Source organism: Oncorhynchus mykiss, chromosome 7 (genome assembly GCF_057628025.1).
Source record: "Oncorhynchus mykiss isolate SJ-2025 chromosome 7, ASM5762802v1, whole genome shotgun sequence".
Classification (NCBI taxonomy): Eukaryota; Metazoa; Chordata; class Actinopteri; order Salmoniformes; family Salmonidae; genus Oncorhynchus; species Oncorhynchus mykiss.
In genome coordinates, this window is record NC_143028.1 from 5347924 (window position 1) to 5372183 (window position 24260).

Sequence of the window (24260 nt, forward strand, 5' to 3'; positions counted from 1 at the left end):
CCAATCAAAAATTAAATCTAGAATCGGCTTCCTTTTTCGCAAAACATAGCTTCCTTCACTTATGCTGCCAAACATACCCTCGTAAAACTGACCATCCTACCGATCCTTGACTTCGGGCGATGTCATCTATAAAATAGCCTCCAACACTCTACTCAGCAAACTGCATGTAGTCTATCACAGTGCCATCCGTTTTGCCACCAAAGCCCCATACACTACTCACCACTGCGACCTAGTTTGGACTAGTTTGAGCAAATGTTGACTGCGAGGAAGTCTCTAAATGGGGGTCATCGCTGTTGGGGTCACCTGACAGGTACTTTCCACCCTGAGTATTCTGGGAGCTGGATGGTACCGCAATCGCTACTCCTTCTTCCTCCTTCAAGGAACTCAGAATCAGAATCACCTTTATTCACCAAATACATTTGCATGTACAGGAATTTGACTCTGTGAAATGGTGCTGCCACAATAAACAGAATAAACAGACAGACAATAAACAAACAGATTATATACGGACAATACATATATACATATACACACAGTACCAGTCAAATAAACATATATACTGTATATAGACACATAATTAATTTAGCCTATAGACCAGGCTAAAAAACTACAAACTGCACTATAAACACCAAGATAAAAACTACAGACTACACAAGAACCACCAGGCTAAAAAACTACAGACTACACTATAAACACCAGGCTAAAAACTATAGACTACACTATAAACACCAGGCTAAAAACTACAGACTACACTATAAACACTAGGCTAAAAACTATAGACTACACTATAAACACCAGGCTAAAAACTACAGACTACACTATAAACACCAGGCTAAAAACTACAGACGGCACTATAAACACCAGGCTAAAAAACTACAGACTACACTATAAACACTAGGCTAAAAACTATAGACTACACTATAAACACCAGGCTAAAAACTACAGACTGCACTATAAACACCAGGCTAAAAACTATAGACTACACTATAAACACCAGGCTAAAAACTACAGACGGCACTATAAACACCAGGCTAAAAACTATAGACTACACTATAAACACCAGGCTAAAAACTACAGACTACACTATAAACACCAGGCTAAAAACTACAGACGGCACTATAAACACTAGGCTAAAAACTACAGACGGCACTATAAACACCAGGCTAAAAACTACAGACTACACTATAAACACCAAGATAAAAACTACAGACTACACTATAAACACCAAGATAAAAAGTACAGACTGCACTATAAACACCAAGATAAAAACTATAGACTACACTATAAACACCAGGCTAAAAACTACAGACTACACTATAAACACCAAGATAAAAAGTACAGACTGCACTATAAACACCAAGATAAAAACTATAGACTACACTATAAACACCAGGCTAAAAACTACAGACTACACTATAAACACCAAGATAAAAAGTACAGACTGCACTATAAACACCAAGATAAAAACTATAGACTACACTATAAACACCAGGCTAAAAACTACAGACTACACTATAAACACCAGGCTAAAAACTACAGACTGCACTATAAACACCAAGATAAAAAGTACAGACTACACTATAAACACCAGGCTAAAAACTACAGACGGCACTATAAACACCAGGCTAAAAAACTACAGACTACACTATAAACACCAGGCTAAAAACTACAGACTACACTATAAACAACAGGCTAAAAACTACAGACTACACTATAAACACCAATATTAAAAGTACAGACTACACTATAAACACCAGTATAAAAACTACAGACTACACTATAAACACCAGGCTAAAAACTACAGACTACACTATAAACACCAGGCTAAAAACTACAGACTACACTATAAACACCAAGATAAAAAGTACAGACTACACTATAAACACCAGGCTAAAAACTACAGACTACACTATAAACACCAGGCTAAAAACTACAGACGGCACTATAAACACCAGGCTAAAAAACTACAGACTACACTATAAACACCAGGCTAAAAACTACAGACTACACTATAAACACCAAGATAAAAAGTACAGACTGCACTATAAACACCAGGCTAAAAACTACAGACTACACTATAAACACCAGGCTAAAAACTACAGACTACACTATAAACACCAAGATAAAAACTACAGACTACACTATAAACACCAGGCTAAAAACTACAGACTACACTATAAACACCAGTATAAAAACTACAGACTACACTATAAACACCAGGCTAAAAACTACAGACTACACTATAAACACCAGGCTAAAAAACTACAGACTACACTATAAACACCAGGCTAAAAACTACGGACTACACTATAAACACCAAGATAAAAAGTACAGACTGCACTATAAACACCAGGCTAAAAACTACAGACTACACTATAAACACAAAGATAAAAAGTACAGACTGCACTATAAACTAAGACTAAGGAGATGATTGTGGACTACAGGAAAAGGAGGACCTGAGCATGCCCCCATTTTCGTCGACAGGGCTGTAATGGAGCAGGTTGAGAGCTTCAAGTTCCTTGGTGTCCACATCACCAACAAACTAGAATGGTCCAAACACACCAAGACAGTCGTGAAGAGGGCACGACAAAGCCTATTCCCCCTCAGGAAACTAAAAAGATTTGGCATGGGTCCTGAGATCCTCAAAAGGTTCTACAGCTGCAACATTGAGAGCATCCTGACTGGTTGCATCACTGCCTGGTACGGCAATTGCTCGGCCTACGGCCCAGTACATCACTGGGGCTAAGCTGCCTGCCATCCTGGACGTCTACAACAGGCGGTGTCAGAAGAAGGCCCTAAAAATTGTCAAAGACCCCAGCCACCCCAGTCATAGACTGTTCTCTCTACTACAGCATGGCAAGCGGTACCGGAGTGCCAAGTCTAGGACAAAAAGGCTTCTCAACAGTTTTTACACCCAAGCCATAAGACTCCTGAACAGGTTAACAAATGCCTACCCGGACTATTTGCATTGTGTGCCCTCTTTTACGCTGCTGCTACTCTCTGTTTATCATGTATGCATAGTCACTTTAACTATACATTCATGTACATACTACCTCAATTGGCCCGACCAACCAGTGCTCCCGCACATTGGCTAACCGGGCTACCTGCATTGTGTCCTGCCACCCTCCGCCAACCCCTCTTTTACACTACTGCTACTCTCTGTTCATCATATATGCATAGTCACTTTAACCATATCTACATGTACATACTACCTCAATCAGCCCCACTAACTGTCTGTATGTAGCCTCGCTATTTTTATAGCCTTGCTACTGTATATAGCCTCGATACTGTTATTTTTCACTATTTTTTTCCCTGATGTTTTTATTTCTTTCACCTCGTTCACCTAATACCTTTTTTGCACTATTGGATAGAGCCTGTAAGTAAGCATTTCACTGTAAAGTACACCTGTTGTATTTGGCACACATGACAAATAAACTTTGATTTGATTTGAAACACCAGGCTGGCAGCAAGCACGCAACTGAGAGGTCAAATTAATGAGTTAGAGAGTGGGACTATGTGACAGACAAAACAGGATGCCATTGATTTGAATTCTGTGGTTTAAAGTAAACATGGTGGGTGGCATAAGTAAACAAGAAACCTTTCAACACAATGGATCATTCTTTTCGTTTTTTACAACTTTTAAAATTGCTCTTTGCCATTGTTAAAAGCAGGCAATACAAACATTGATAGTGTAAATGATTAGTTATTGGAGAAACAAGACCAAGATGAGACTCTGGACAAGGCGGATACGGTATATTAAAGGCCGTTTATTCAGACATGATGATATCTGGCAAACGTGCAGCACGGCTCCTATTCGTCCAACCCTTAGGGAGCTTTCGGAAAAAGAGGAGGTACAACATATTTGGGCAGTACATTTATACATTGAAATGACGTAGGTAGATTCTAGTAGTCCTGGCTCCTGGTTGGTTGTTCATAGGTGATAGACAGTCCTCTCCAGCCTGGTGTCAGTATCCCATTGGTTCTCGACAGAGTTCTTTGTCTTTGGAGCCCATCCCAAAGGGTTTTGAGCAGTGTAATTTATGGGTTGTCAGTGTGTTTTATCTTATTCCGCCACCCTGGTGGGGGTTTCCCGTGCAGTTAGTATATTGAGAAACAGAGAGAGAGGGAGGGTATAACACAGAGTACAAGCCAAAATTGTATGGTTAAGCCCAGGCAGACAACAGTCAGTGAATGCGTCATTACATGTTTTAATATGTTATTACAACAATAGGGAAAAGCTTTTACAGTATTAGTTATAACATTTCATACAGCAATTGCCCCACATTGATACTGGTAATACAGTACAGTTCATGTGAGAGATATAATCAGCTCCAGCTCGTGGCTTCAGCCAATCAGATTGTCCACATGCACCCCACACTCTGCCCATGCACTGACCATGCATCCTGTGATTGGTCAGATGTTCCTAGCTAGCCCAACACTGGCCAGTCAGTTCTGTTGCATGCTCTCTCAAGTGTATCAGTATTAACTGCAAGATAACACACACAGACTTGATAAAAGCAAATTAGATGTTCATGCAAATATGTTTCTAGTACAAGAGGGTTCTAATATAAAATATAGGAAGTGGAATAAGAACATATAATTTACTTAAATATTGTTCATCCGTCGTGCTGTCCTAATGAAGCGGGTGTGTCCTGTCCTAATGCAGCGGGTGTGTTCTGCCCTTATCTGTTATCAAGTCCTCCAGGCAGGGTGTGTTCTGTCCTGATGGGGCTGGTGCGTCGATCCATCCTGATGGGGCGGGTGTGTTCTGTCCTGATGGGGCGGGTGTGTTCTGCCCTGATGGGGCGGGTGTGTTCTGCCCTGATGGGGCGGGCGTGTTCTGTCCTGATGTGTGCAGTCCGTCTTGGTCGTTTAAGTGGCCCAGAATTGTCTTTATTCATCTTTCTTCTCCATCGGCTTCCAGGCTCTGGTCTTGTCATTTTGAGTCTCCAATATTATTCAATAGAGATACAATTAATTACAGCTAGCCCAGTGCCACAACTCACACAATATCATCAAGATTCGTAGGCCTAATACATCTTATAAAGATTCAAGATGCAACACTAATATGCATTACCAAATTAAATTGTTAGGAATTTTGTCCCTTATATACAGTACACACATATGCTGAAATACTAAGGCTACCAGCTAGGCAAACGTTATATTGTAATTCAATATGCATGGGGGTCTCGACTGAAGTATATTATGTGATAAACTTGCATTACTAATACAAAAAGATAACTATATTTTACTTAGTTAGCTCTTGCAAACACTGATGCAACTTTTCCCTGTGAGTTTGTACAAGCTCCCTGGCAAAATCATATAACAATATTTCATATTTCAATGAAACATGGTGAAGCCCCAAAATTGCCCTCGCTAGAAGCCTGTGTTTCAGACATAAGGAAGTGGATGGCTGCAAACTTTCTACTTTTAAACTCGGACAAAACAGAGATATTTGTTCTAGGTCCCAAGAAACAAAGATCTTCTGTTGAATCTGACAATTAATCTTGATGGTTGTACAGTTGTCTCAAATAAAACTGTGAAGGACCTCGGCATTACTCTGGACCCTGATCTCTCTTTTGACGAACATATCAAGACTTTTTCAAGGACAGCTTTTTTCCATCTACGTAACATTGCAAAAATCAGAAACTTTCTGTCCAAAAATTATGCAGAAAAATGTATCCATGCTTTTGTTACTTCTAGGTTAGACTACTGCAATGCTCTACTTTCCGGCTACCTGGATAAAGCACTAAATAAACTTCAGTTAGTGCTAAATACGGCTGCTAGAATCCTGACTAGAACCAAAAAATGTGATCATATTACTCCCGTGCTAGCCTCCCTACACTGGCTTCCTGTTAAGGCAAGGGCTGATTTCAAGGTTTTACTGCTAACCTACAAAGCATTACATGGGCTTGCTCCTACCTATCTTTCCGATTTGGTCCTGCCGTACATACCTACACGTACGCTACTGTCACAAGATGCAGGCCTCCTTATTGTCCCTAAAATTTCTAAGCAAACAGCTGGAGGCAGGGCTTTCTCCTATAGAGCACCATGTTTATGGAACGGTCTGTCTACCCATGTGAGAGACGTAGACTCATCTCTTCAGTGGGTCATATGATTGAGTGTAGTCTGGCCCAGGAGTGTGAAGGTGAACGGAAAGACTCTGGAGCAACGAACCGCCCTAGCTGTCTCTGCCTGGCCGGTTCCCCTCTTTCCACTGGGATTCTCTGCCTCTAACCCTATTACAGGGGCTGAGTCACTGGCTTACTGGTGCTCTTCCATGCCGTCTCTGGGAGGGGTGCGTCACTTGAGTGGGTTGAGTCACTGACGTGATCTTCCTGTCTGGGTTGGCGCCCCCCCTTGGGTTGTGCCGTGGCGGAGATCTTTGAGGGCTATACTCGGCCTTGTCTCAGGATGGTAAGTTGGTGGTTGAAGATATCCCTCTAGTGGTGTGGGGGCTGTGGCAAAGTGGGTGGGGTTATATCCTTCTTGTTTGGCCCTGTCCGGGTAGTATCATCGGTGTCCTGACCCCTCCTGTCTCAGCCTCCAGTATTTATGCTGCAGTAGTTTATGTGTCAGGGGGCTAGGGTCAGTTTGATATATCTGGAGTACTTCTCCTGTCTTATCCGGTGTCCTGTGTGAATTTAAGTTTGCTCTCTCTAATTCTCTTTCTCTCTTTCTTTCTCTCTCTCGGAGGACCTGAGCCCTAGGACCATGCCTCAGGACTACCTGGCATGATGACTCCTTGCTATCCCCAGTCCACCTGGCAGTGCTGCTGCTCCAGTTTCAACTGTTCTGCCTGCGGCTATGGAACCCTGACCTTTTTCACCGGACGTGCTACCTGTCCCAGACCTGCTGTTTTCAACTCTCTAGAGACAGCAGGAGTGGTAGAGATACTCTTAATGATCGGCTATGAAAAGCCAACTGACATTTTCTCCTGAGGTGCTGACTTGCTGCACCCTCAACAACCACTGTGATTATTATTATTTGACCATGCTGGTCATTTATGGCATCTTGGCCATGTTCTGTTATAATCTCCACCCGGCACAGCCAGAAGAGGACTGGCCACCCCTCATAGTCTGGTTCCTCTCTAGGTTTCTTCCTAGGTTTTGGCCTTTCTAGGGAGTTTTTCCTAGCCACCGTGCTTCTACATCTGCATTGCTTGCAGTTTGGGGTTTTAGGCTGGGTTTCTGTACAGCACTTTGAGATATCAGCTGATGTAAGAAGGGCTATATAAAGAAATTTGATTTGATATAACGTGTATTTGCTCCCTGGCAACTACCTAATCAACCCTGTTTCGCGTTTATTTCAAAGAACATATAACTCATTGGATGACTTTACTTGAAATGTGATTGGATGCCAGTCAAAGACCCACGTGAAAGACGGTTGGAATTAAGATTGGGGTCATTGCTTTGCTGATGCTGACGATGAGTGATCCACAGATCCACGCAGATCCTTGCCGCAGATAGTTTGAATTTGCTAAGTAAAGAAGGTAAGAATAATAATCAACTGAATACACTGTGAACGATTAAATGTTCGTACCCCAAGGTGAAATAATAATATATGTAATATATCATTTTCAGGGCTATATCAAAATGGAAAATGATAACATGCTGTTGTATTTCTGAGCAGCCAGCTGCATGTAGCTACAGTAATATAGCTATAACTGGGTTTGCAGCTAAGAAGAATTTTCCTCCATAGAGACAAAGGTTTTCCACAAAGAAAGTGTAGGATATGTCTCCAGAATTGGACCCAAATGAGCATTCTGGTACGTACTGCACTAATCTGAAATCATATGAATGTCTGCTACCTGTAGGATAAGCACCAGGAGAATATGATGTGCATTTATGTGTCTCTTTTCATGTGTCTCAACCAGTGATCTTTTGAGTAACATAGGGCTTTAACATTTTCTCTCCTTGTATTCAATTTCTCTTTCAGGACATTTTGCTTTTGTGAGGTTTGAGAATGGATGCACTGCAAAAATCTTCCAAACATCTGATATTCTAGGTGAAGAGGCAGTTCCTATCAGACAGCTGCAAGATCTTAGGTCAGGAGTAACCATTCTAGCCAAGTGGTCAGACGGCAGATTTTACAAGGCCACTGTTGAATACACTGGGCAGCCAGACCAGATTGAAAAAAAGGTTTGAAAGAAAAACAATGACAGATTCTTAGATATGGACAAGCAAGAGAAGGGCTTCCCACCTCAACCAACAGTATGTCAGTCACCCACATCTGAACATTTAAGCTCAGTGTTCAAGTGACACTGTAATAATTGAGGAGCCCACTGTCTGAACACGGTGAAGATGTCAGATCAATACCTACTCTCTGCAGACAAAACACAGCCTGTCCATCTCTATGGTGGCAATGCACTCACCCTGGTGAGACAGCATCAACCAGCCCCAATTGAACAGCATGCACCAACCCCAGTTGGACAGCATTCCCCAACCCCTATGGGACAGGACACACCCACCCTGGTGAGACAGCATCCACCAGCAGATCAGGGACATCTTCCCCTAGCCCCAGTGGGACAGCACTCACCAGCCCCCAATGGATGGAATTCACCAGCCCCAGTGGGACAGCACTCACCAGCCCCCAATGGATGGAATTCACCAGCCCCAGTGGGACAGCTCTCACCAGCCCCCAATGGATGGAATTCACCAGCCCCAGTGGGACAGCACTCACCAGCCCCCAATGGATGGAATTCACCAGCCCCTGTGGGACAGCACTCACCAGCCCCCAATGGATGGAATTCACCAGCCCCAGTGGGACAGCACTCACCAGCCCCCAATGGATGGAATTCACCAGCCCCTGTGGGACAGCACTCACCAGCCCCCAATGGATGGAAAGCACCAGCCTCAGTGGGACAGCACACACCAGCCGCACGGCAGCTATGTGATGGTTGCAGGTATGAGGTTGAAAAAAATCCTGTGTGACAAGGGAAGGGTGGAGGAAGTCATTTTGAGTATAGGTAAGTAATTAATATCATGTCACCTATCAAACTTTATTTTGTGAAGTTGAATTGTAAATAATTTTGAACAACTTCTCCAACCCCATTTCTGGTGGTTTTTTTTTTACATTTGGAAGAGTGATTGGGCCTAATAATAATGAATGTACTGTATGTGCTATTGTCTCATCTCAGACCCAGTCCAGATCCGAGAGCTGCACATCGTTGGAGAGCAACATTGTGAGCTACAGGAGAGAAAGCCATCGGTGCTGTCCGGCGAGCGAGAGTTGTTTCCTGACAGTGGCATGTTCCTCTCATCCTTCCACCTTGCTGCCATCCATCAGGCATCTAGGCAAGATTTCTTGCATCTGTTTCAGATCCTTTTTGACCGTTTTTTCTCAGTGGAAGAATGTGTCAATTCATTTGCCTTTGGACGCCATGGCAAGATCCCCGAGAGGAAGCGAGTCCTCGACCGGAAGAAGGTCAGCGGAATTCTAAGTATTTTCTCAAAGCTAGGTTACTTTGTTACTTAACTGCCTACAGCAAATTAGGATGGATGGGAATGAAAAGTGAGATGCTTTGTTGATATAATAAGCACTGTTGAATACATTTGTTGAACTGTATCAGTTTTCATTCTTGTTTTGAACAGCTAATCATTAATACTGCAAATGAATGCTAACAAATTAAATTATCAATTGTCTCATCTCATTAATCAAGCTGATGTATAGCTTCTGTAGTAATTTTAAGAGAAATAAATGAGACGAGGATGCACATACAATGTAGAGATCTCCTTTATGGCTCATACTTCTTAGACATTTCTGAAATGATCCCCTCAGACAAAGATCATTAGACTAATAAAAGTCTCAAACTTGTCTCAGGAACTTATCATTATTGCTCCTCTAAAATAACAGAGGCAAGGATGAGCTCAACGGTTTACAATGATGAGACCTCTGCTGATCATACTTCTCGAATAATGCTAAAACGATAATCTCAATTCAATTCATGTGTCCTATATATGTATCATAGAAGTCTCTAACATCTCAATATTTTTCCCAGGGGGACTTTAGGAGCAATAACCCAGACACAAATGGTCACAGAATGATTCCAAATTGAGAAGCTCTAGGTAGTCACAAAAGATCTGGAGGATATCCGAGTGAACAACAGATTGTTTTCCTATGGGCAGTACAGTATAATACAGAGAAGCAGTATAGTATAGAGTAGTATAGTACAGTATTGACTCAATTCCTCCTGCCTGTAACCCAGTGGATCATCCACTCTGTAACTAATTCCTAAGGTGAGGGCCACCACAACCGCAGGCAGTCCTAAAGGAGAGAATGTTGTTATTGCCTGGTAGTTTTGCATTTTATTTAACTAGGCAAGTGAGCTAAGAATTCATTCTTATTTCTAACGACGGTCTACCCCGGCCAATCCCGGACGACACTGTACGCTGGCCTATGTGACTCCCAATCAGAGACAGCCTGGAATCGAACCAGGGTTTGTAATGACGCCTCTAGACCTGAGATGCAGTGCCTTAGACCTCTGTGCCACTCAGGAGCCCATGCATGCAGCCATATTCAGAGTATTTGGAAAGTATTCAGACCCCTGACCTTTTACACATTTTGTTACCTTACAGTCTTATTCTAAAATGGAATAAATACAATTGTTTCCTCATCAATGTAAAAACAATACCCCATAATGACAAAGCGAAAAGAGGTTTTTAGACATTTTTGCAAATGTATTTATTAGCTTCTAAATGAGAGAATTGGTTTTCATGAGTGAACTATGCTCAAGTCAGTGGCCCCGCCCATGTGAACAGACATCGGTTGTAAACTATGAAACACGGCCCTCTCTCCCAACCCTATATAAGCCCCTTTATGAAAATGTAACTTTCAGTTCCAAGGACGTGCGGACTTGAGGTCCCCATGTTGAAATGACAAAGACCACCTACAGAACTAAGCCAACAAAATTAGCATCGAATTCCAATGTGAAGGTGACGACCTATACGCCGGAAGGATGAATTTTGACTATACCAGCCAGAATATAGCATGAGCTTAAAGTATGGCAACTTGGTATGAACTTTGAACTCTTATTCACTAAAGAAGTGATACCTCCTAGCCATTGCGTTAGCGCAGAAACTGTAGACGTGGGCTAGGAGAGGAAGGACAGAGTATCAGTCCTACCACACAACGACGGTACTACCAAGTATCCGTTCTACCACCAGACACCAACCGATCGAAGCTCAGAGTAAATATTTATTGCATTTTCCTTTTCCAAATGGGCGGTTATTTAGAATGCATAAGATTCTGTATTTACGAGAGTAGCTGCCTACAGCCCGATCTTCCCGCTCTTTCATTCTTTCATTCAAAACCCAACCCCCTTTCTTTGTGTAACCAGCCGTCATATCTGTTCCGTCCGCTAGGGACGTTTTTCTTTGACATAATTTGTAATATGATCCATTCTGTGTAGATGTAATTCTGTGAGATTATTTAGGTATTTAGTAAATAAATAAACCAAATTTTGTATTGCTGATTCAACTTGTTAGCCAGGATTCGTGAAGATAACCAAGAATTTACAACTTTCAGATGAGACTGAATAAGACAACGATTAAATATTGACTGCTATTGATATAAAGGATTACCAGGTCTTTAAGAGTTTATTCGGAAGATAACAGCTCTATAAACATTATTTCGTGGTGCCCCGACTTTCTAGGTAATTATTTAGCTGATTATCTTAAATCAGGTAATATTAATTACAGAGAAATTATTTTATAGAACAGCATGTCATATCACCTAATCCGGCATAGCCAAAGACACAACAACTGTATCCGTCACAGCACAGACAAAACATTCTTCAATCATTGACTATAAACCAAACTTTAAAATTCATAAACCAAATTGTAAAATCAGTAAGGTCATATATTATTATTATTACAGAGTCTGCATTAACATGCAGGTACCAGATAATGATTTAGTATTGAAATTAAGGGGACAGTACTTTACATTGGTTTCAACACAACGCACGTTGTCAACAGGATCAGTAAAGACAACAAAGTACATTTTTTGGTAAATAGATCAGACATGACTGGATGAATACATTAGATACACATGGATGAATACTGTGAGGACCAGTCAACCAATAGCATTACCCTTCTCTGCAAAACATTATTTGTTGCAGCTGGAAAGGTACAGTACATGTTTTGGTAAACAGAAAAAAAATTTTCCACTGGAGCAGGTGTAATTAGATCTCCTGATTCGAGGGTTAGAATAAAAAGTGATAACTGTCTTGGAGGTCTGGATTAGAATTTGAGGCCACTAGAAGGTGTACTTCTCTAGGACATGGGTTCAACGCTGAAGTACATGTAACACAAAACTCATCATATACTAAGAGAAAACTGTTCCAATGAAAGGAAGTTGTTCCTTAAGTAACCATGGTAATAAGACAGATGAACCCAACTGCAGAGATGACAAATGATGCCTTTACATTGACATTATTAATTCATGTAATTCATTCAATAATCTCCCATACGCAAAGCTGCTACAGCATAGCCATTTATTGTTATTTAACAATGTACATCTCATTTAGAAACAATTGAATTGTTGAGTACTGTCAACATGAAAATGTGCATTGACAGCAGCACACAACAATATGGATGCAATCTGACCACTGCTCTTGCCTTTCTCTTAACCCTTTCCGTTCAGCTCTGGATGGCTCCTCTCTTTAAGGCCACATTATGTCCTGATCTAGTCTTGGGTATGTCCCAATTATAACGTCTGCCTCCTGAAGTGTACACTCGTTCACTATTTCACCCACAAATCTAAAAACATTGGATTCGCAGAGGCACTGTCCATAGCAGGGATGGTGAACTGCTGGTCTGGTGTAGGCCCGCAAATACATTTCCAAAAATGAAAGGAAAAGAATGAGGAACTCAGTCGGGTTCAATAACTTGTTGAAAGTTAGAATAGAAGAAAACACAAGGTGCAATTTCAATGTTTGGTTGTGCATCAGCAGTTTCTCTCTTGTTATGTTAGTCTCTGATAGTCACTCAATTAGCCCATGTCAGCAAACATTTGTTTAGACTGGTAAAATAGTCTAGCCAGCGATCTAAACTTGTAGTAATCATGGTCGAATTACCAAATGGGGAAGGTCATTCTCACTCAGATATCATAATAAAAAGTTGGGTGAGAAATTTCAAGAAATTAGCTGAAAAACTGCACATTTCTCTCCACCCAATTGCAAATTATTAGAATTCCATGAAATTAGTTAAGTTACAAAATCTCTCCTCGCCATGGCAAATTGTGTAGAATATCAGGAAATTAATTCTAAAACATACTTTTTTCCTCTCCATTGTCATTGGGGGGGGGGGGGGGGGGGCGCTAAAACTTTGTGCACACAAAATTCCACTTGGGGCACCCAAAAGGCTAGGGCCGGCTCTGACTGGATGTGTGGGTATGGATGAGTTTATTTATTTAACCAGGCAAGTCAGTTAAGAACAAATTCTTATTTTCAATGACAGCGTAGGAACAGAACAACAGGCAGAACAACAGATTTTTACCTTGTCAGCTCAGGGATTTGATCTTGCAACCTTTCAGTTACTTATCCAACGCTCTAACCACTAGGCTACCTGCCGCCCCAAGGTTAGGTAGACCCGCGAGCTACTGCGGCATGATGAGTTCAGATGTTTTGTGGTCCCCACCCCATCAAAGGTGCCTATCCCTGGTCTAGTGAGAGTTTCTACCATATTTATTATTCCAGTCATTTCCTTTCAAATCAGTGAACAAGTGCAAACTTGTGGAGGAAGGAGCGATAATTAGAACGTATGTCTAAGACTGGAGGTACAGTAACTAGCGTACTATCCCTTGCAGGACAGATTATGGCAGCCAGCTCCATAGATCAGGATGAGATATAAGAGGATGGGTTTCTAACGCAGCAGGACGGGTCAACATTAAACCCTGGAGTCTCAGATAGACAACTCAAGTCTTAATCAGTCTACAGGCTCCAGAGCCAGGAGATGAGATAATGGAGGTTAGAGGGTTTACCAGGAAGACGACAGGACAGCCTGCTGAGTATTCCAATTAGTCCTACAACTATCAATTAGGGATGGCGAGATGGGGATGTAGAATTCAAATATAGATGGAAGATGGGCCTAGAAGTGGTGTCAGACAGTGGCAGGCAGCAATAGTCATTCCTTGTCAGTTGTTTAAATAATTTAGTCCTCTATCATAATTTCTTCTTCTTGTCTTGTGTGGAGGTGAACCAGGCGTCCAGCAGCTTCTTGCTGTAGTAGATCTGCCAGCCGTGCACCTGCACCGCGATCACCATCACCAGGTACATGACGGACACGGCAGAGAAGCCGAAGATGAAGCGGTAGGCCTTGCCGTGGCGGTACAGCTGCTGGGCCACCGGGAACATCTCCATGCCCCCGTAGATGAGCGGTGCTATGCAGAAGAGGCCGGCACTGATCATGGAGATCACCAGGTAGCTGATGTTGTTTTTGGGCAGGGCCATGAAGCTGAAGAGGGAGGGGATGATACTGAGCAAGTAGGGGTACTCCCACTGGTAGGGAGCAGCCACCACACTGTGGGACACTAGGTTCAGCTGGCTCACTGTCACCTGGGCAGCTAAGAGGAGCCAGATCAGAACATGGACGATGTTCAGCTTACGGATCTCGGACTTGAGGGCGACACTAATGAGAAAGACAGAGGAGAAGCACAAGAACATGTAATGTTTCAAATGGGTCACTGTGAACAAAACCTGTCATCTTGTTTTTATGTAGGCACTTAACCCTAATCGCTCCTGTAATCCGGTCTGGATAAGAGCGTCTGCTAAATGACTAAAATGCAAAAACATTCAAATGTTATTTTTATTTCACCTTTATTTAACCAGGTAGGCTAGTTGAGAACAAGTTCTCATTTGCAACTGTGACCTGGCCAAGATAAAGCATAGCAGTGTGAACAGACAACAACACAGAGTTACACATGGAGTAAACAATTAACAAGTCAAAAACAGTAGAAAAAAAAGAATCTATATACTTTGTGTGTAAAAGGCATGAGGAGGTAGGCAATAAATAGGCCATAGGAGCGAATAATTACAATTTGGCAGATTAACACTGGAGTGATAAATGATTAGATGAACATGTGCAGGTAGAGATACTGGTGTGGAAAAGAGAAGAAAAGTAAATAAAATAAAAACAGTATGGGGATGAGGTAGGTAAATTGGGTGGGCTATATACCGATGGACTATGTACAGCTGCAGCGATCGGTTAGCTGCTCAGATAGCAGATATTTAAAGTTGGTGAGGGAGATAAAAGTCACCAACTTCAGAGATTTTTGCAATGAGAGCGAACCTCATCTGGTAGTGTGAGGCCACTCTCTCGCGGTGCTGAAAGTCACTTCCATCTGTGCCAGTAGCTCGAGGTCCAGCTCGGGAAGCCATGGTTACCGCCTGTCCAAAAAACTCAAAGTAAAACATGTCATTCATTGTGTTAGAGCTTTCTAAGGTGTTCATTAGTGCTCATTAGTTATTTCACAACTGCAGATAAGTATACAGCATTCGCTATCACTCTCGAAGACATTGTAACCTAATGGCAGTCTAATTACATTAGACAACTAGCCTTTAAAATAACAGAACTAATACAATTTGTATGAAATGAGCGATACCAATGAATTAATAATTGCATTAGTCACATGCACTGTAAACAGGTGTAGACTAACAGTGAAATGCTTACTTACGGGCCCTTCCCACAATGCAGAGAGAAAAATAGAACAATAACAGAAAGATGATAACAAAGAATAAATACACAATGAGTAACGATACTTAGCTATATGTAACAGTATAAATTTTGTCCGTCCCCGAACCAGGAACCCTCTGCACACATCAACAACTGACACCCACGAAGCATCATTACCCATCGCTCCACAAAAGCCTCAGCCCTTGCAGAGCAAGGGGAACAACTTCTTCAAGGTCTGAGAGTGACGTCACCGATTGAAACACTATTAGCGCGCACCACCGCTAACTAGCTAGCCATTTCACATCGGTTACATATATACACACAGAGTACCAGTACCGAGTCAATGATAACATGACTATATACACGGGGTACCAGTACTGAGTCAATTACAACCTGACAAAATAATGGGGTACCAGTACTGAGTAACGATGACTTGGCTATATAAACTGAGTACCAGTACCAAGTCAATGTAATTGAGGTAGATATTTACATATAGGTAGGGGTAAAGTGTTTAGGCAACAGGATAGATAATAAGCAGTATCAGCAGCATATGTGATGACTCAAAAGGTAGCTATTTGGTTACTATTTAACAGTCTTATGGCTAAGGGGTAGATGCTGTTCAGGGTCCTGTTGGCAGGAGGTACCGCCTGCCGTGCGGTAGTACAGATAACAAACAGTCTTATGGCTAAGGAGTAGAAGCTGTTCAGGGTCCTGTTGGCAGTAGGTACCGCCTGCCGTGCGGTAGTACAGATAACAGTCTTATGGCTAAGGAGTAGAAGCTGTTCAGGGTCCTGTTGGCAGTAGGTACCGCCTGCCGTGCGGTAGTACAGATAACAGTCTTATGGCTAAGGAGTAGAAGCTGTTCAGGGTCCTGTTTGCAGTAGGTACCGCCTGCCGTGCGGTAGTACAGATAACAGTCTTATGGCTAAGGAGTAGAAGCTGTTCAGGGTCCTGTTGGCAGTAGGTACCGCCTGCCGTGCGGTAGTACAGATAACAGTCTTATGGCTAAGGAGTAGAAGCTGTTCAGGGTCCTGTTGGCAGTAGGTACCGCCTGCCGTGCGGTAGTACAGATAACAGTCTTATGGCTAAGGAGTAGAAGCTGTTCAGGGTCCTGTTGGCAGTAGGTACCGCCTGCCGTGCGGTAGTACAGATAACAGTCTTATGGCTAAGGAGTAGAAGCTGTTCAGGGTCCTGTTGGCAGTAGGTACAGCCTGCCGTGCGGTAGTACAGATAACAGTCTATGACTTGGGTGAATAAGGTTTATGCATTAGACTAATAGATTAGTTGAGGCATAAATACAGAAATGACTTGTGCAAAGCATAGCTGATCCTCCTAGTTTTCCTAAAGGTTACCCAGTGAACTTGACAGTGGACACATGAGGATGATGGGCATGTGGATTAACACTAGCTTGGCTACCCTCTGCTTTCCTGTCCCCTTCTGCTGGCTTATCAGATAACGCCAGGCCAGGCGAGGATGATTTCTAGTTAGGAAGTCAAATATTTAAATCCCCCCTGTGGGATATTTAGAAAGAGCCCAGAGGCGCTTGTGTTAAAACATTCAACCGGCCTGATTCCAATACAGTTTTTTTAAGACAAGAGTTAGTTAGCTAGCAAGCATCATCAGCTATTAGTATGTCGTTTTTAAAACGACCTGCTGCTTGTAAACTAAACAAGCATGCTCACAGTTCGTCCTGGACTGTGAGTGGGGAAATGCATGACAATGTAACGTTACAAGTCAAAATGTAAAAAGTCACCCAGACAATTTTAAAGTTACCAAGCTAGCTAGCATCATCAGCTATTAGTATGCAGTTTCTAAATCGACCAGCTGTTTGTACTAAACTAGCCAGCTTGCCAACTTAGTGGTACTGCTAGCTTAAGTCTCATTGGCATAGACACCTTGCAAGAACAAACTGCAGCTAAAGTTTCGTTTGCTAGACATACGTTAATGTAATACTTACTGTATGATCAGTACAACCGTAGTCGTTACACTTTCAATGACGAAACTCGGTGGACATTCCTCCTTTCTCCCGTAGACATGTGCAATACGGAAGTGTTGACTATTCAGTCTGTGATTGGACAGATGACTGAACGGAGGGTAGTGGGGGACAATCCAAAAAGTTATACTATAGTTGGAAACAGAAACGCTCATTGCGAAAGGCTATGATCTTCTTCTTCTTCGTGAGGTTCGAAATAAGTTTGTTAATTGAACTTTTATAAATCCATTGAACAATATTATAAATCCATTACACTTTGTGATACAAAATTGGAAAAGGGGAAATGGGAAAAATAAAAAAATATTTTTAATTACCCTACCAACTAACCTTATTAAACTCATTAAAACCCACCACCTTATTTCACTACTTTAACCGTATCTGATTCTACCCCAGGCCAACGACCTGAGAGGACGGGACACTACCACTCAACACACCCTGTAACTCTTCTGAAGTTAAATCTCGTACCCCCAGGTACTTTTCTGCAGCTGCCACCACAACATATATTTTCTGTGACTTTACATTCCATCACCATGGTACAGTTGATAACCATTGCTAAGGAGCCAACCTTACTGAAACATACAGTATATCACTCATTGGCCTATCCCTCTGTTCTGGCACAGATCTACTATTCACAGGGATCCTCTCAGAATCCCTTACCCTTGATCCACCCTCCTCTACTTTCTTCACTGCCTCATAATAGGACATCTTCTGCACCACTCTGACCCTGGCCACCTCAACCCTCCTCTCTCGCACCGGACACCTCCAATTCTCCGCAACATGGGCACAGTTGACACACATTTTTTTTCCCATCGAAACTACACATTGCTCTGTCCCATGTCCTCCTTCACACTTCCCACATCTTGAATTATCCCTCCTGCACACTGCTGCAACCTGCCCATAAATGTGACACCTAGAACACCGCAGTGTATTGTATGATATATGAGAGATGCATAATTAGTGGTTTGTCAAATATAAATTATTCTTTATGTAAACATTTGCAACAAATGCATTATATTGAATTTTGTGAGTGTATGCAGTGTTGTACAGGTATTGACAAAAATTATGATGATGATCTTTTTGAAAACAGTGAGTAACCAACAATAGCATGTGTTGGACCCTCGTCACCACTGCAAGCCTTAATGCTCGAATCAGTTTTGTTTTGGAATATTGGCTGTACAAACAGTAAGTTACAAGTGACCAAATGAGATATGTGTATGTTCAGACAGCAGTCATTTGCTGACATGGCTATGGCAGTTGTCATAGTAATGACAGGTGTGTGCGCTGTGGTGTAGGCTGATTGGTGGTGGTGCTCTGGTTCCTATCGCTCAAAAGTTATGTAACAGGGTAAGGTGACAACAATGCCTGCCATGGATGTTTACTAGTTGCTTTAAATGTTCAAAATCATAGTGTAAGAACTCAAAGGATAAGATGATTCAACTTTAAAAACAAGTCCTTTTTGGATAGCCATAGCAGGCAACTAGCTCGCTAGGTAGCACATTCACTAATTTGCTTGTAAACAATTAACAAGCAAGTTGGCTACCAAATGTTCTTGTCAAACTGTCAGAGTGGCCAGCAAGCAGCAAGATATGCCAAATAAGTCAGATTAGTCAGTTCAGACTCAAGTCGCATGGCCAGGACTCAGATTAGTCAGTTCAGACTCAAGTCGCATGGCCAGGACTCAGATTAGTCAGTTCAGACTCAAGTCGCATGGCCAGGACTCAGATTAGTCAGTTCAGACTCAAGTCGCATGGCCAGGACTCAGATTTGTATCTGATTTCATACCACCTATGAAGATGATTTGAAATGTGGTTTGAAATATCTGATTCCATGTGCTTTTTAGCGGTTCAGATGGCAGGAAAAATAATACATTAAAATCTGATATACAAATACATAGTATTTGAGTCACTTCAAACTGCCAATGTGAACACAGCTTGTGTGCAGGCCCAATGTGAACACAGCTTGTGTGCAGGCCCAATGTGAACACAGCTTGTGTGCAGGCCCAATGTGAACACAGCTTGTGTGCAGGCCCAATGTGAACACAGCTTGTGTGCAGGCCCAATGTGAACACAGCTTGTGTGCAGGCCCAATGTGAACACAGCTTGTGTGCAGGCCCAATGTGAACACAGCTTGTGCGCAGGCCCAATGTGAACACAGCTTGTGTGCAGGCCCAATGTGAACACAGCTTGTGTGCAGGCCCAATGTGAACACAGCTTGTGTGCAGGCCCAATGTGAACACAGCTTGTGTGCAGGCCCAATGTGAACACAGCTTGTGTGCAGGCCCAATGCAACAAGTAGCAATCAAAGAAGACAACACATTGTTTTAATCACTTCATCTTTATTTAGAAAAACAACAATAGTGCCAAAAACATTATACTAAGTTCTTCATTTGGTTATATGTTTAGCACCATTGTCAGGTAACATTTCTTTTTTCCTTCAAGGCAGTCTCAACAGGTATACACATTTACAATTTCAGACAAAATCAGTAGTTAAACAAATAAATGACAGAGAGGAATACTGCCACATACCTTAGAGAAGTGTGGTTGACTTTTAAACTTAATGTGCATATTGTAAATGTTGACTATACACACCTTCAAACTCCCATAACTCATTTATTTATTAATGCACAACAGATGAAATGGGCAGTTTACAAATAAATGTCTTCACTATGTTGCATATCAATTGAATTTTATTTTAGGTTCCAAACCATGAAACAATCTCATTTCCAAATATGATATCAATAAATAAAAAGGGTAGACACTACTGCATAATCTGGAACAACGTGAATAAATTGATGATAAAAAAGAAATCAATCTGTCGTGGAGGAACTATGGGATCAGGAAAATCATGTTGTTAAAGGGGAACATACTGTGAATGTAACAGTGTTACTTATATGCCAAAAGTATAATCTGGCATGAAATAAAGACATTAGAATGTCTTCTGAAAAGTCCACACATGGAAGAATTACCTCTGAAGAATAATTGTGTACTAACATTAGGTATGCATGACAGATAAAGCTGATGCGTTGATGCTTGCTTATGAAAGCTGCGGTAGACGGCTAGCCCTTTAGTGGCGTCATAATGGCTGTGACTGTTGGAATGCTAAGAACGGATATACTGAGTGCACATAACATAAATCTGATATGCAAATATAAAATACAAACGAATGCTATGTATTCACATAAGGAGAAGAACATGTTGGGCAAATGTAATAATTCCATCCTAAAATAGTTCTCTTTAATAAAAAAAATAACACATTGTTTCCATTTTAATATGCTGCTATCCACAGTAGCGCCATAGCATGTCAGCAACCATGTTTTCTCTATAAACACTGTCAATCACGTGAGGTGGATGACACTGCTACAACTGGGATAGTCAGTATTCTCAATCATTTGCAACATTTCCACCCCCTATTAACCAACAGAAATTGTAATTTGCATAATTATCTGAATATCTACATACAGACATCTCAAACAATTTTTCTGAGGGTTTTGCCAAATTAATTTCTGGGGTAAACGAAATGTATTGCAGAGAGATTGATTTATGTTTTTTTTCTCACCCATCTAATACTGCAAAACAAAGGCAGAAACATTCTATAGCTGTAGCACTCACACATTCATTGGATACTTCTGAGCCGAGTAGTAGTTTTCACTGTTGTCATCATGTGTCACTATTGAGGTTTTCAACAGTTTTAAATGAATAAAACACTAATAAAACAGCTATGTAGTGAGTTGTGGTGTGGATGCCCTTTTTGTTGTTGATCTTTACATTGGGTACAATAAATATCCGGAGAATGAAGAGTGGACATATTGACCGGCATAAAGTCCTGCTGCCTGGTCAGATGGAAGCTGTACATGCACAGTGTCTCCTTGCTGTAAGGGGAGCACAGCACTCCCTGACGCCTGGTCCAGGCTGCCCTTTTTGTACTCATCATATGTGTACATCACAGGCTCATTGTTCTTGACCAGCGCCACCCACACATTCGCTCCTTTGCAGTGGACGTGGTAAGCAAAGTAATAGATTCCCGGTATGGTACAGCTGAAGACGCCGGTTTGGGGATTGTAGTCCTGATGGCCATTGTACAGGAGCTTGTCGAAGACAACAGGGGAGCCTACGGGGGGGAAAGGATTGGTGAGCTGAGCCGTGAATGCTGGCATCTCCAGGCCGTTCCTGTCCCCTCCATTCTTTGGTTTCTTGTAACCGCCTTGTTTAAGACCGTCCAGACCAGGACCCAGCTCAGGGAGGATTTCACCAAGACCAGGTGGTTGGGTGGGGGGTCCGGGTGGGCCAGGGGGACCAGGTTGTCCTGGTTGTCCAGGCTGACCAGGGGGTCCACCGTTGCCAGGTTTCCCTTGGGGCCCTAAAGCGCCTGGAACACCAGGTTTACCTTCGCCGGGGTAGCCAGGTTTCCCTGGAGGACCAAGCTCGCCTTTTGGCCCGGGAAGACCGGGAGGACCAAGTGGCCCACCTGGACCAAAATTTCCAGGGATTCCCTTGGGTCCCTGGTGACCTTTTTCTCCGGGCATTCCACCTTCTCCCCTTGAACCGGGCATTCCGGGAGCTCCAGGGAGGCCAGGTAACCCTTTGTGGCCGTTATCCCCTTTCGGACCCAGTGGCCCTGGTATACCTCTCGGTCCTGGTTGACCACCCTCTCCAGGATACCCACCCTGTCCAGGAAGCCCTGGAGGCCCTGGCTCACCTTTAGGACCTGGCAGCCCCTTTGGCCCTCCATTGCCACCTTCTCCCTTCGGACCTGGGAAACCAAGACCCCCAGGTGGCCCAATGGAACCGGGCAGGCCCGGTGGCCCGTTGGGTCCAGGAAGGCCTTCCTGCCCTGGGAGACCTCCATGACCTTTGTCACCTTTTGGGCCTGGAGCTCCAGGAAAACCTCCATGTCCTTTGTCTCCTTTTGGTCCAGGATATCCTGGCTTTCCGTAACCAGGTAGGCCTGGGCCCCCTGGCAAACCTGGTGGGCCTGATTCTCCTTTACCACCTGGGAACCCTGGTTGTCCTGGCAAACCATCTTGCCCGGGCTTGCCAATACCTGGTAGCCCAGGTGGTCCTGGTTCTCCTCCTTCACCTGGTGGACCAGCAAGTCCTCCTTCTCCAGGTGGGCCTGGTTTTCCTGCCCCCCCGGGCAATCCTGGTAGTCCATTCAGACCTGGTTTTCCAACCCCTGGCAAACCCCCTTGACCAGGAGGCCCAGGTGGTCCACCAGGTCCTTTCAAACCTGGCAATCCTGGCAAGCCAATCCCTTTGTCTCCCTTGGGCCCAGGAAGACCAGGCAGTCCAGGTATGCCCTTGTGTCCAGGCTCTCCTCGAGGCCCAGGCTGCCCAGGCAGTCCCTGACCCCCTGGCTTCCCGATGCCTGGCAGGCCTGGTGGCCCTGGAAGACCTGGCCCCCCAGGCATCCCCATTGGTCCTACATCACCACCAGGACCAAGGTCGCCCTTCGGACCTGGCTGGCCGCCTCCACCAGGTTTACCGGGCATTCCCGGCATTCCGGGTTTCCCTATCCCAGGATACCCTTGGGGACCAGGAGGGCCTGGTTTTCCATGGGGGCCGGGTATCCCTTGACCTAGCATCCCTGGAGGGCCCTGTGGTCCTGGAGGCCCTTGGGCTCCTGGTGGCCCCTCAGGACCAGGACCCTGTAGTCCCCTATCATCAGGTGGTGGGCCTCCAAGGCCTTTCCCATTACTGGGATATGACTGACCTGTGGATGACATCAATTAGCATTTATCATGAATTACTGACTGGAGTTAGTGACTTAGGTATCTCATTGAGCACATAGGAACATGACCAATTAATATGCATGGACATTGGGGTAAGCCCAATGGACCTTCATCCGTAGATGATGGGCCAAATTATTATATTTGAAAATGAATGCCAAAAGCTGGCTTTAATGTCCCCCTTGGACACAGGGTGCTGATAGTGGATGTTAAAAGCATGTTACATTTCCTAGTTATCGAACATACTTTCTTTCCGCCTTCTCTGATTCCTTGCTTGATTGTTGAAACAGTCAAAATACACATTTATGTGAAATGTCTTACACTCTTAGAAAAAAGGTTTCCAAAAGGGTTCTTTGGCTGTTCCCATAGGATAACCCTTTTTTGTTCCAGGGAAAACACTTTTTGGTTCCATGTAGAACCCTCTGTGGAAAAGGTCCTACATGGAACCCAAAAAGGTTCATACCTGGAACCAAAAAGGTTCTTCAGAGGGTTCTCCTATAGGGACAGCCAAAGAACCCTTTTAGGTTCTAGATCGCACCTTTTTTCTCAGTGTGTACAGTATCTGCAATATGCCGTATATCAAATCAAAGTGTATTGGTCACCTACAAAGATGTGCAGGTGTTATAGCAGGTGTTGCGAAATGGTTAGGATGCTAGCTCCAAAAGTGAAATAGAATGACTCGCAAATACAATACAAATAATAAAACATCTAAACAAGAAATAGCAGAATGAGTCCAATTAACAATCCAGTGGTAGATATATTAGAATGAGCATGCGTCAGAATCCAGAATATAAATACGTGGTGTGTATAGACAGTATATCATTTGGAAGGAAAATGGTTTGTATAGTAGTAGCTATATTAGGATGAGCTA

The 24260-nt window shown here is 43.0% G+C and overlaps 2 protein-coding genes across 3 annotated transcripts in view; both read right to left on the reverse strand.

The window, feature by feature from the left end:
• Nucleotides 1-12476: 12476 nt before the first annotated feature.
• LOC110527189 (protein jagunal homolog 1-B) lies at nt 12477-17771 on the reverse strand. 2 transcript variants are annotated; one of them, XM_021608331.3, is made up of 3 exons: nt 17629-17771; nt 15288-15397; nt 12477-14627 (listed from the first exon to the last, which is right to left on the reverse strand). In XM_021608331.3, the coding sequence occupies exons 2-3, from the start codon at nt 15374-15376 to the stop codon at nt 14162-14164; spliced, it is 555 nt and encodes a 184-aa protein (XP_021464006.1). In that variant the 5' UTR covers nt 15377-15397; nt 17629-17771; the 3' UTR covers nt 12477-14161. The 2 variants fall into 2 exon arrangements, with proteins under 2 accessions (XP_021464006.1, XP_090096082.1); XM_090239956.1 differs by having other exon boundaries at nt 15288-15385; nt 17629-17756.
• A 2211-nt stretch (nt 17772-19982) lies between these two features.
• LOC110527188 (uncharacterized) overlaps nt 19983-24260 on the reverse strand; it is a 38320-nt gene continuing 34042 nt past the window's right edge. The window contains exon 3 of the mRNA XM_021608328.3: nt 19983-23373. Within this exon, the coding sequence (XP_021464003.2) occupies nt 21425-23373 (1949 nt within the window). The 3' untranslated portion in view covers nt 19983-21424. The remainder of the gene's footprint in view (nt 23374-24260) is intronic.

Bases quoted from the DNA above. Each gene is read 5' to 3' on its own strand.
- LOC110527189 (XM_021608331.3), bottom strand. From the start codon at position 15,376: ATGGCTTCCCGAGCTGGACCTCGAGCTACTGGCACAGATGGAAGTGAC. The intron at 14,628-15,287 runs GTTCGCTCTCAT...CTTTCTCATTAG, and splicing joins GCCTCACACTACCAGATGAG to TGTCGCCCTCAAGTCCGAGA.